At 37.9% G+C, this 13,083-nt stretch overlaps 1 protein-coding gene across 6 annotated transcripts in view; it reads left to right on the plus strand.

The window, feature by feature from the left end:
• Positions 1–13,083, plus strand: part of CCSER2 (coiled-coil serine rich protein 2) — a 168,564-nt gene that overhangs the window by 116,782 nt on the left and 38,699 nt on the right. For 5 of the 6 annotated variants that reach the window (XM_025284867.3, XM_025284865.3, XM_025284864.3 and 2 more), the window contains one exon: positions 3,372–3,458. In XM_025284867.3, coding sequence (XP_025140652.3) covers positions 3,372–3,458 — 87 coding nt within the window. Of the gene's footprint in view, positions 1–3,371; positions 3,459–13,083 lie in introns of those variants that run through there. The other variant, XM_044942386.2, reaches the window with a different exon arrangement.

The following is a 13,083-nucleotide window of genomic DNA, read 5'->3' on the forward strand; positions in this document are numbered from 1 at the left end:
AGTAAGCATCTTTTAATTTCATGACTGCAGTCACCATCTGCAGTGATTTTGGAGCCCAGAAAAATAAAGTCTGACCCTGTTTCCACTGTTTCCCCATCTATTTCCCATGAAGTGATGGGATCCCATGAAGATGCCATGATCTTCATTTTCTGAATGTTGAGCTTTAAGCCAAGTTTTTCACTCTCTTCTTTCACTTTCATCAAGAGGCTTTTTAGTTCCTCTTCACTTTCTGCCATAAGGGTGGTGTCATCTGCTTATCTGAGGTTATTGATATTTCTCCCAGCAACCTTGATTCCCACTTGTGCTTCTTCCAGCCCTGTGTTTCTCATGATGTACTCTGCATAGAAGTTAAATAAGCACGGTGACCATTACTGCTTATAATTCTCCAAATATGCTATCCTTGTCCCCATGTCTATATTGTCTTACAGAATCCCTAAACCTAAAGTCAAACGTTTGCCACACTTTGTGTGGTTAGAACTTACCCTTTAAAACTTCATTGGGGTTAACCATTTCCTGATATGTTTTCCTTTTCCTGTCTTTATGTGTAAAGTCCTTAGAGCAGTGCTTATCATATAAATAATGCTATAAGCATGTTGGTTCTAAATGTTTTACCATACTCATATTTTGATTTCACTTTTGGGTGCATTTTCTCTAACATCAGCAGATCCTAGTAATGCCTGAAAAGCAGAGACATTACTTTGCCAACAAAGGTTCGTCTAGTCAAGGCTATGGTTTTTCCTGTGGTCATGTATGGATGTGAGAGTTGGACTGTGAAGAAGGCTGAGCGCCGAAGAATTGATGCTTTTGAACTGTGGTGTTGGAGAAGACTCTTGAGAGTCCCTTGGACTGCAAGGAGATCCAACCAGTCCATTCTGAAGGAGATCAGCCCTAGGATTTCTTTGGAAGGAATGATGCTAAAGCTGAAACTCCAGTACTTTGGCCACCTCATGGGAAGAGTTGACTCATTGGAAAAGACTCTGATGCTGGGAGGGATTGGGGGCAAGAGGAGAAGGGGACGACAGAGGATGAGATGGCTGGATGGCATCGCTGACTCGATGGACGTGAGTCTCGGTTAACTCCGGGAGTTGGTGATGGACAGGGAGGCCTGGCGTGCTGCGATTCATGGGGTCTCAAAGAGTCAGACACGACTGAGCGATTGATCTGATCTGATCTGATTGCTGTATAGTATTCCGTCAAGTTGCTACATTGCATTTCAGTTGTCCTCTTATAAGGCAGTCTAAGTTTGTAAACTTGAAGATCTTATGGGTTTTCTTGTACTTAGGATCATTTCTTTGGCATATGAGTTGCATAACTGAAACTGGAATGCAAGTAATTTTTATGACTATTGTATATACAGTCATACGTTTGTACAAAAAGATCAGTTTTTATGTCTGACAATGTACCATTTTTTCTGCAGTCTTATTAAGCACATTGAGTACTTCTCCCACTAATTTAACTCATGATTTGCAATCCATCTTTTTTTTATCTTGATTTGTGATTTTTTTAAGTCCCTGAACATTTTAAAAATTCAACTGAAAGTCATTTTTTCATACACAATAGTTCTTTGCCATTGCTGTGTGAATAACAACTGCAAAATTAAAAAAAAAATTTTCTTCTCTATTGTTTCTTTCCCATTCTGATGCTTATTTGATACATCAGAGCCTTCATAAAATGTTTGTTTTTGATCTCTTGTTAATGAGACTGAAATATTTTTTATCCCCAACCTATCTGAAGAAGATGGTATGCTTTGCTCATTACCAACACATTATATTTGCTTACTTATTATTCTCTCTGGAAAGATGTATCATTTATGTGTATATTCTACAGATGACCCTTGAACAAGTTTTAAACTGCATGGGTCCACTTATACTTGGATTTTTAAAAAAATACTATACTACTACATCAATCTACAGTTGGTTGAATACAAGGATGTGAACCTTTTGGTTTTGGAGGAACTGTGGATGTGGAGCACTGACCAAAAGTTACACCCAGATCTTTTTACTTTGCATAGGGTGGGCGCCTCTAACTCCTGTGTTGTTTAAGGGTTAGCTTTAATTTTCCTTGGCAGCACTATTTCATCAGTATATATTTCTGGATAATTAAATAGCAGTAAACAAAATGATCTAACTATAAGATAATGATACCTTACATGTGACAATATAACCGAATTCCTGCTTACCTTGACAATAGGTTTGTGTTCAGTTCAGTTCAGTTGCTCAGTCATGTCCGACTCTTTGTGACCCCATGAACCACAGCATGCCAGACCTTCCTGTCCATCACCAACTCCTGGAGTTCACCCAAACTCATGTCCATTGAGTCAGTGATGCCATCCAACCATCTCATCCTCTGTTGTCCCCTTCTCCTCCTGACCTCAATCTTTCCCAACATCAGGGTCTTTTCAACTGAGTCAGCTCTTCGCATCAGGTGGCCAAAGTATTGGAGTTTTAGCTTCAACATCAGTCCTTCCAATGAACACCCAAGAGTGATCTCTTTTAGGATGGACTGGTTGGATCTCCTTGCAGTCCAAGGGACTGTCAAGAGTCTTCTCCAACACCTCAGTTCAAAAGCATCAATTCTTCAGTGCTCAGCTTTCTTTATAATCCAACTCTCACATCTATACATGACTACTGGAAAAACCATAGCCTTGACTAGATGAGGTTTGTTAATACCTGTTAATACTTTCAGGAATTTCTTTCTTTTTTTTTTTTTTTAATTTTGAGAAAGGGATTGGCCTTAATAGAAATTTCTTATAAACTAAGTTGACAGGGTATTTATTTTTTGATTCAGGCAGTTTTCATGAAAGTAGCTCAAAGAAAAAGAATCTTCCTTGATACCCTTTCAGGCACATTTACCTTGCTACTGATTTCTGCATCAGCCATGAAAATGACTCTTGTGCATTTAATGATGCAGTTTCCTCTACTCGTGGCCTTCGTTTCCTCTGACAAGCACTCATATATTCCTTGAAATCTAGCTGAAGTTATTATTTTATGTATAATTTATTTTACTTATGTAGCTTAGTTCCTCATATCTCTGAAATGGGGATAATAGTATCTACCTCAGAGTTGCAGTCGGAATCAATTACTTAGATACCCCAAATTACTTAGCTCTTGGCACCTGATCAGTACTCAGTGAATGTTAGCTGTTGCTGCTCTTATTGTTCATTGTTTATATGTCAGACTACATTAAACTATGAGTTCCTAGAAGACCAAACTGAGTTTTTTTTTAATGGATAAATAGCTAGGATATTTAAGAAGAATCTTCATGTTAAATAAACAGTTCATTGCTCAGTCTGCATCATTAATTTAATATTTTTCATTAGTGTTTTAAAATACAATTAAATACTTCATGTTGAATCTTTTAAAATATTTCAGAATGAAGATTTACTAAATGAAATAAAACAACTTAAAGAGGAACTAAAGAAAAAAGATGAAAAAATCCAACTATTAGAACATCAGCTTGTAAGTATTATAGTGTGGTATGTAAAGCGAAGCCTTTTCAAACTGGGCAATATATATATATATTTTATAAAACTAGCCAGAATTGAAATTGTACTTTATTTTTTGGCTTTTAAAATTGCACTATTGTATTGTTTTTAGGTTATATGCACTCTATAAAAGTATGTGGTTTAACTTTCAGTCTAAATAATTTTTCAGAGTGAAAAACTCAATCCATTTTCAGTTGCGTCTGTTTTGGAGATTTGAAATACACCAGCTTACCTTCATGTTACTGAGGAGTGAAACTGGGTATTTAGTCTTAGAAATCTGAATGGCTGTCTTGTTAGAAGAAGGTTATTCTAAAAAAATATTTCCCCATGGATGATGTTCCGTGATTTCTCAGAGCCATATGATTCTTTATAATTTTATAATTGTTACAATGTCAAATATTAGTTCCATATGAAAGCTGTATGTGCTATGTGTTGAATTTAATTAAATTTAGTTTGTAATAAGAAAAGGCCAGGATAACAAGAACATAATGGCATAACAACCATAGTAGGCCAAAGCTTTCTTGGAAGTTAAAAACTTATATTGGCCAAGCAAAGTAATTTGGCAATATGAAATAGTAATTTCACTCAGAATATAAAATATCAAACATACTGAGCTCTGAGCCACTGGGGTCAAATCAGAGATCCAGCTTATGAATAAATAGTAAGGATAGATGGATCAGATATTGTGATTAAGGGTATCAGAGGATGTAATGAACCTGAAAAAAAAATAACCCAATAGTGCAAATTGAGGGCCTACCAAATATAAAATTAAGAAGGACAAGAGTTAGACTAGTTTTTGTATTTCAAAACTAAAGACAGAGAACAAGATGATGGAGGAGTAGGTGGATGTGGAGTACATCTCTCTCCATGGATACATCAGGAATACACATTCAGAAACAGAAGTGCATGCAGAACACCAGCTGAGAATGGACAGAAGTAGCTGACAAGAGGAAAAGAACATACAGAACCACGCAAAACTTGGTAGGACAAAGGAACTAGGGGAAAAAGCAGAAGCATTAGGACTGGACCTGCCGTCGGCGGGTGGGGGAAGTGAAACAGAGACCTGATTCCCACATCAGGGCAATTGTCTGAGTCGGAGGAGAAACATATAAGGCTGAGAGTGAAACAGCTGATGTGTGGCAGCCTAAATGGAATGAGAATCAGATAGTTCTTGCCAGAGCTGTACATACCCCAGACAGGGACTCAGGTTCCCTGGAAGGCACAGTGGCTGGGAGCTGGAGTTTAGGGATTGTGAAGCAATCCCAGGGCGAGGGCTGCTGTTGACTGCAGAGAGTTGAATTGAGGGGATGTGAGGGAGGAGATTGTGGTGGGAAACGCCTGTGGAGGAAATCCAGGCAGCCATGGAAGCAAGGCGATTCTGCTGAGTCACGCATAGGGAATGGAGCCATCACCATAGCCTCTCTCTCCCCACAAGCCAGCATTGGCAGCTGAACAATAGAGAGGCTGGCCCATCAAATGCCTGATGCACTGAACTACAGAGTAGGACCCACCCAGGGTGCCCCTTGAAGTGCCTGATGTGCCGATCTACAAATTAGGACCCCAGCCAGGGGGACCCCTCTATGTCCCTGACCCATGGAACAACAGAGAAGGACCTCAGGCAAGGGAGCCCTCGAAGTGCCTGAATGGGTGGAGCTATGGAGAAAGACTGGCCAAAGAGGCCTTCTGATTGCCAGCTACAAGAGGCTCGAAAAAAGACTCTGATAGGGCCATCACTGCAGTCTGTCCCTGTACGCTTGGTACCATCAGAGTCCCCACAAGCCAAGCAGCTGTGCCACCTTCATGCTCAACTGTCACTGGGGCAGAACTGCCACAGGGAAAAAAAGGCTTGCATTTATGCATGCAGGGTCACTTTGCTAGTGTCCAGCTCTTTGCGACCCTGTAGACCGTGGTCTTCCAGGCTTCTTTATCAGAGGGAGGGGTTCACCAGGCAAGATTACTGGAGCGTATTGGCCAATACTGGTTGCCATACCCTTTTAGAGCACTCTATTTCCTGCTGCCCTGGCCACCAACTCCTCTGAATACCTGGTGCTGCCAGAACCTCTGCCACCCAAGCAGCTGGACCACCTCCACACCTGGCCCTCACAGGGGCAAACCCAAGTCCTCCAGGGCAGCCTCAGGAGCAAACCCCAGTGGACGACCCTTATCCAGAGGTGGAAATAAAACAATTGAAACCCAGGGGCAGTGTGGCTAAGGAAGAAGATCCAAAACCTTCCGACTAGCTGTACAAGCTGCAGATTAAATCCACATGATCAACTGTGTCTATGGAATATATAAAAGGTCATTGAGAGCTCCCACAAAAGGAAACGCACTAGTTCTGATAGCTGTGGACACTGGAAGCAAGAATACATAGGAGTAGGACCAGATTAGAATCTGAGCTGCCCCCACAGCAGGTCCAGAGGTCAGCAGAGTGTTGGAGGGCATCCTAGGGAGGTGAGGTGGACTGTGACTCCCAGCAAGGGAAAGGACTCTGACAGCAGTGACTCAAGAAAAATGTTTATTTTTCTTATGTTTTGACTTGTCCTGTAGATTCTTTTGGATTGTTTTTTCTTTTTTGTTCCTCTCTTTCCCTCTCCATTGTAGTTATTGATTTTATTGGCACTATGAAATCCAGTTAAGCTTTTGAGCTTTTTTTTTCCTCAGTCACATTTTTATTATTGTCATAAACCTCTGCCTCTTTGTTGGTTGGGCTTTTGCAGTTCTGTGGCGTTTTCCTTTTTTTTTTTTTTTTTTTTCTTTTTTTAATTTTAATTTTTTAAACCTATTATTTTTTTTTACATTTATTCCTTTGTTTACTTTTCCTATTGTTCTTTTCCCCTTGCAGTCAATCTTTAAAACATATATAAATCTTCATCTACCTCTATTTAACTTTGCAATCTTTCTTTCCTTTGCTCTCAACATATTTGTTAGTTTTATTTTCACTGCTTTATTCCCCACTTGGCACCTTGCTTTAGTTTTGTTTTCCAGTTTGTACTTTAGTTGTTTGGTTCTTAACTGGTTAATATAATTTTTGATTTCCTTTGTTTGCTGGGTCAGTCTACTGTACTTTATTTTTGTTGGACTGTTCTGACTTTGCTCATGGGTTAGATGTATATGTGTATATTCTATTATTTTAATTATTATTTGCCTGATTTTGTAACTGCCATTTGTCTGGGGTTCATCTTTGGTTTCTCATTTTTGGATATTTGTTCTAATCTCACTTAATACTATAACAAACCACTTTGGAATCTTCATTCCTGACCAGAGATCAAGCCCTGAGCCTTTTGGAGTGGGAGTACTGACTCCAGGACCCTAGACTACCAGAGAACTAACCCTAGGGAGTATCAAATAGTGAGTACTCACACAAAGGAAACCACTTGAATACAAGACCCAGCATCACCCAACCACCAGTAGCACCCTGTACAGGACTCCTCATCTAAACAACAAACAAAACAAAAATACAAACCCAATCATCAGCAGATAGGATTACCATCTCACTCACCCTTGCCCATCAGAGGAAAAGCAAACAAAAACTCAGCACAAATCTCACCCTATATGAAGCTTACAGAAACTCCTGGACCAAACTTAGGAGGGCAGAAACCAAAAGGAAGAAAGAATTCAACCTTGAAGCCTCAGAAAAGGAGACTTCAAACACAATAAGTTAAAAACAAAATAAGGAAAAGGCATAGAAATCAGTTAACAAATGAAGTAACAAACTAGAAACAGAGAAGTCCAAATAAATGAAGAGGAAATAGGCAAACTACCTGGAAAAGAATTCAGAATAATGATAATAAAGATGATAAAAAAAACCTTGAAAACAAAATGGAGAAAATGCAAGAATCAATTAACAAAGACCTAGAAGAACTAAAGAATAAACATACAGAGACAACAACACAGTTACTGAAATTAAAAATACTCTAGAAGAAATCAATAGCAGAATATCTGAAGCAGAAGAATGACTCAGTGAACTGGAAGATAAAATGGTGGAAATAACTTCTGAATAGCAAAATAAAGTAAAAAGAATGAAAAGAACTGAGGATAGTCTCAGAGACCTCTGGGACAGTATCAAATGCATCAACATTTGAATTATAAGCATCCCAGAAGAAGAGGAGGAAAAGAAAGGGTATGAGAAAATTTTTGAAGAGATTATAGTTGAAAATTTTCCCAACATGGAAAAGGAAATAGTCATTCAAGTCCAAGAGGTACAGAGTCCCACACAGGATAAACCAAAAGAGAAACACACCAAGACACATACTAATCAAGCTGACAAGGACTAAACACAAAGAAAGAATATTAAAAGCAGCAAGGGAGAAGTAACAAGTAACATACCAGGGAAACCCCATATGCTTAACAGCTGATCTTTCAGCAGAAACTCGGCAGGTCAGAAGGGAATGGCAGGATATATTTAAAGTACTGAAAGGGAAAAATCTGCAGCGAAGATTACTGTACCCGGCAAGAATCTCATTCAGAATTGATGGAGAAATACAAAGCTTTTCAGACAGGCAAAAGTTAAGAGAATTCAATACCACCAAACCAGCTTTACAACAAATGTTAAAGGGATATATATAGTCAAGAAATACAAGAGAAGAAAAATGATCTCCAAAATCAACCCTAAATAATTAAGAAAATGGCAGTAGGAACATATATATTGATAATTACTTTAAATGTAAATTGATTAAATGCTCCAACTAAAAGACACAGACTGGCTGATTGGACACAAAAACAAGACCCAAATATATGCTGTCTACAAGAAACTCACTTCAGACCTAAAGACACATAATAGACTGAAAATGAGAGGATGGAAAAATAACATTCCATGCAAATGGGAAGCAAAAGAAAAAGAATAGGAATCCTTATATCAGATATGCTGCTGCTGCTGCTGCTAAGTCGCTTCAGTCGTGTCCAACTCTGTGCGACCCCAGAGACGGCAGCCCACCAGGCTCCCCCATCCCTGGGATTCTCTAGGCAAGAACACTGGAGTGGTTGCCATTTCCTTCTCCAATGCATGAAAGTGAAAAGTGAAAGTGAAGTCACTCAGTCGTGTCCGACTCTTAGCAATCCCATGGACTGCAGCCCACCAGGCTCCTCCATCCATGGGATTTTCCAGGCAAGAGTACTGGAGTGGGGTGCCATTGCCATATCAGATATAATAGACCTTAAAATAAGGAGTATTACAAGAGATATGGAAGGACACTACATAATGATCGTGGGACTAATCTTAAGAGGAAGACATAACAATTGTAAAATATCTGTGCATCCAATATAGGAGCACCAACATACATAAGACAAATACTAACAGACATAAAAGGTGAAATTGATGATAACATAATAATAGTAGGAGACTTTAACACCCAGTTACACAAATGGACAGATCGTCAAAACAGAAAATTAATAAGGAAACACAAGTCTTAACTGACACATTACATGAGATGGATCTCATTGATATCTTCAGGACATTCCATCCAAATGCAGAAGAATACACCTTCTCAAGTGTACATGGAACATTTTCCATGGTAGACCACATCTTGGGTCACAAATCAAACCTCAGAAAATTTAAGAAGATTGAAATCAAATCAAGCATCTTCTCCGACAACAGCACTATGAGCCTAGATATCAATTACAAGAAAAAAACTGCAAGAAACGCAAAGACATGGAGATTAAACAACACGTTTCTAAATAACCAATAGGTTACTGAGGAAATCAAATGGGAAATGAAAAAATTTCTAGAAACAAATGCCAATGAAAACATGACAACTCAAAACCTATGGTATGCAGCCAAAGCAGTTCTAAGAGGGAAGTTTATAGCAATACAATCCTACCTCAAGAAACAAGAAAAACATCAAATAGACAATCTAACTTTACACCTAAAAAAACTGGAAAAAGAAGAACAAAAAACCCCACAAAATTAGTGGAAGGAAAGAAATCATAAAGACCTGAGCAGAAATAAATGAAAAAGAAATGAAAGAAACAATAATAAAGATTAATAAAACTAAAAGCTGATTCTTTTAGAAGATAAACAGAATTGACAGGCCTTTAGCCAGACTCATCAAGAAAAAAAGAAAAATTAATGCAACAAAATTAGAAACAAAAAAGGAGAGGTTACAACAGACAATGCAGAAATACAAAGGATTATGAGACTATTATTAACAGCTATATGGCAATAAAATGGATAACCTGGAAGAAATGGACAGATTCTTAGAAAAGTTCAATCTTCCAAGACGGAACCAGGAAGAAATAGAAATTATAAACAACCCAATTACAAGCACTGAAATTGAAGCTGTGATAAAAAAAATCTTCCAGAAAACAAAAGCCCAGGACCAGATGACTTCAAAGGAGAATTCTATCAAACATTTAGAGAAGAGCTAATGCCTGTCCTTCTAAAACTCTTTCAAAAAATTGCAAACTAATTCTACGAGGCCACCATCACCCTGATACCAAAACCAGACAAAGACAACACAAAAAAAGAAAACTACAGGCCAATATCACTGATGAAAGTGAAAGAAAGTGAAGTTGCTCAGTCGTGTCTGACTCTTTGCGACCCCATGGACTGTAGTCTACCACACTCCTCTATCCATGGGATTTTCCAGGCAGGGGTACTGGAATGGGTTGCCATTTCCTTCTCCAGAGGATCTTCCTGACCCAGGGATCAAAGCCAGGTCTCCCGCATTGTAGGCAGACGCTTTACCATCTGAGCCACCAGGGAAGTCATCACTGATGAACATAGACGCAAAAATCCTCAACAAAATTTTAGCAAACAGATTACAGCAACACATCAAAAAGCTCATACATCATGAATAAGTTGGGTTTATTCCAGGAATGCAATGATTCAATATATGCAAATCAATCAGTGCAATACACCATATTAACAAATTGAAAGATAAAACCATATGATAATCTCAATAGATGCAGGAAAAGCCTTTGACAAAATTCAGCACCCATTTATGAATAAAACTCTTCAAAAAATGGGCATAGAAGGAACTTAATAAAGGCCACATATGATAAGCCTACAGCAAACATTATTCTCAATGATGAAAAACTGAAAGCATTCCCCCTAAGATCAGGAACAAGACAAGGGTGTCCACTTTCACTACTAACTCAACATAATTCTGGAGGTCCTATCTACAGCAATCAGAGAAGAAAAAGAAAGGAATCCGGATCGGAAAAGAAGTAAAGCTCTCACTGTTTGCAGATGATGTGATACTGTATATAGAAAACCCTAAAGATAGTATCAGAAAATTACTGGCACTAATCACTGAATTTAGCAGAGTTGCAGGATACAAAATCAGTACACAGAAATCACTTGCATGTCTATATACTAACAATGAAAAATCAGAAAGAGAAATTAAGAAATCAATCCCATTCACCATTGCAACAAAAAGAATTAAATTTCTGAGAATAAACTTACCTAAGGAGACAAAGGAACTGTACACAGAAAATTATAAGACACTAATGAAAGAAATCAAAGACAACATAAACAGATGGAGGGATATTCCATGTTCCTAGGTAGGAAGAATCAATATTGTGAAAATGACTATACTACCAAATGCAGTCGACAGATTCAGTGCGATGTCTATCAAATCACCAGTGGTATTTTTCACAGAACTAGAACAAAAAATTTCACACTTCATATGGAAATTCAAAAGACCCTGAATAGCCAAAGGACTCAGGGTCTGAGTCCTTAGCTGGAGGACTCACCCTTCCTGAGTTCAGATTATACTACAAAGCTACAGTCATCAAGACAGTATGGTACTGGCACAAAAACAGAAATATAGACCAATGGAACAAGATAGAAAGCCCAGAAATAAACCCATGCACCTATGGGTATGTTATTTTTGACAAAATAGGCAAGAATATACAATGGGGCAAAGACAGCCTCTTCAATAAATGGTGCTGGGAAAACTGGACAGCTACATGTAAAAGCATGAAATTAGAACACTTCTAACACTATACACAAAGATAAATTCAAAATGGATTAAAAATCTAAATGTAAAACCAGAAACTATAAAACTCTTAGAGGAAAGTATAGGCACAACACTAATGACATAAATCAAAGCAAGATCCTCTATGACCCACCTCCTAGATTAATGGAAATAAAAACAAAAGTAAACAAGTGGGGCCTGATTAAACTTAAAAGCTTTTGCACAGCAAAGGAAACTATAGGCAAGGTGAAAGGACAACCCTCTGAATGGGAGAAAATAATAGCAAATAAAACAACTGACAAAGGATTTATTTCCAAAATGTGCAAGCAGCTCATACAACTCAATACCAGAAAAACAAACAACCCAATCAAAAAGCGGGAAAAAGACCTAAACAGACATTTCTCCAAAGAAGACATACAGATGGCTAACAAACACATGAAAAGATGTTAAACATCACTCATTATTAGAGAATTGCAAATCAAAACTACAATGAGGTATCACCTCACAGCAGTCAGAATGGCCATCATCAAAAAATCTAGAAACAGTAAATGCTGGAGAGGGTGTGGAGAAAAGGAAATGCTCTTGCACTGTTGGTGGAAATGTAAATTTATACAGCCACTTTGGAAGACCATATGGAGATTCCTTAAAAAAATAGGAATAAAATCAACATATGACCAAGCAATCTAACTCCTAGGCATATACCCTGAGGAAACCAAAATTGAAAAAGGCACATGTATTCCATTGTTCGTTGCAGCACTGTCTACAATAGCTAGAACATGGAAGCAACCTAGATGTCCATCGACAGATGAATGGACAAAGAAGTGGTAGTACATATACACAATGGAATATTACTCAGCCATAAAAAGGAATGCACTTGAGTCAGTTTTGATGAGGTGGATGAAGCTAGAAGCTATTACACAGAGTGAAGTGAGTCAGAAAGAAAGATATAAATATCATATTCTAATGTATATATACGGAATCTAGAAAAATGGTACTGAAGAATTTATTCACAGGTCAGCAGTGGAGAAACAAACATAGGGAATAGATATGGACATGGGGAGAGGGGAGGAGGGGGTGAGATGTATGAAAGAGTAATATGGAAACTTACATTACCATATGTAAAATAAGATAGCCAACAGGAATTTGCTGTATGGCTCAGGAAACTCAAATGGGTGCTTGGTATCAGTATCAATCTAGAGGGGTGAGATGTGGTGGGAGATGGGAGGAAGGTTCAAAAGAGAGGGGGTATATGTATACCTATGGCTGATTTATGTTGAGGTTTGACAGAAAACAACAAAATTCTGCAAAGCAATTATCCTTCAATTAAAAATGACTAAAGACAAACCCAACCAATGTAGCCAATTTTCAGGGAAAAGAAAAGGTAGCTTTAGGAAATTAAGCTTCACATTTTACAGAAATGTATTATAGAGCACAAAAATTGTATCTAGTGACTTTAGAAAAAAAGATTATGACCCTCATATTCTGTAGCTAAACACATTTTTATTTATATACAAAGGTACATTCTCTGACCTTTAATGTATTGAAAAATATGCTACACATTTATCTTCGTAAAATTATTTAATGATGCATCCCAAATACTTGAGAGAGAAATCTTAAAATAACTCAGGAATAAGGAAGTAAAGATTAAAATGAATGAATGGTGAAATGGAAACCCATCTTTAG

This window comes from Bubalus bubalis, chromosome 4 (assembly GCF_019923935.1).
Source record: "Bubalus bubalis isolate 160015118507 breed Murrah chromosome 4, NDDB_SH_1, whole genome shotgun sequence".
In the NCBI taxonomy this organism is placed as follows: domain Eukaryota; kingdom Metazoa; phylum Chordata; class Mammalia; order Artiodactyla; family Bovidae; genus Bubalus; species Bubalus bubalis.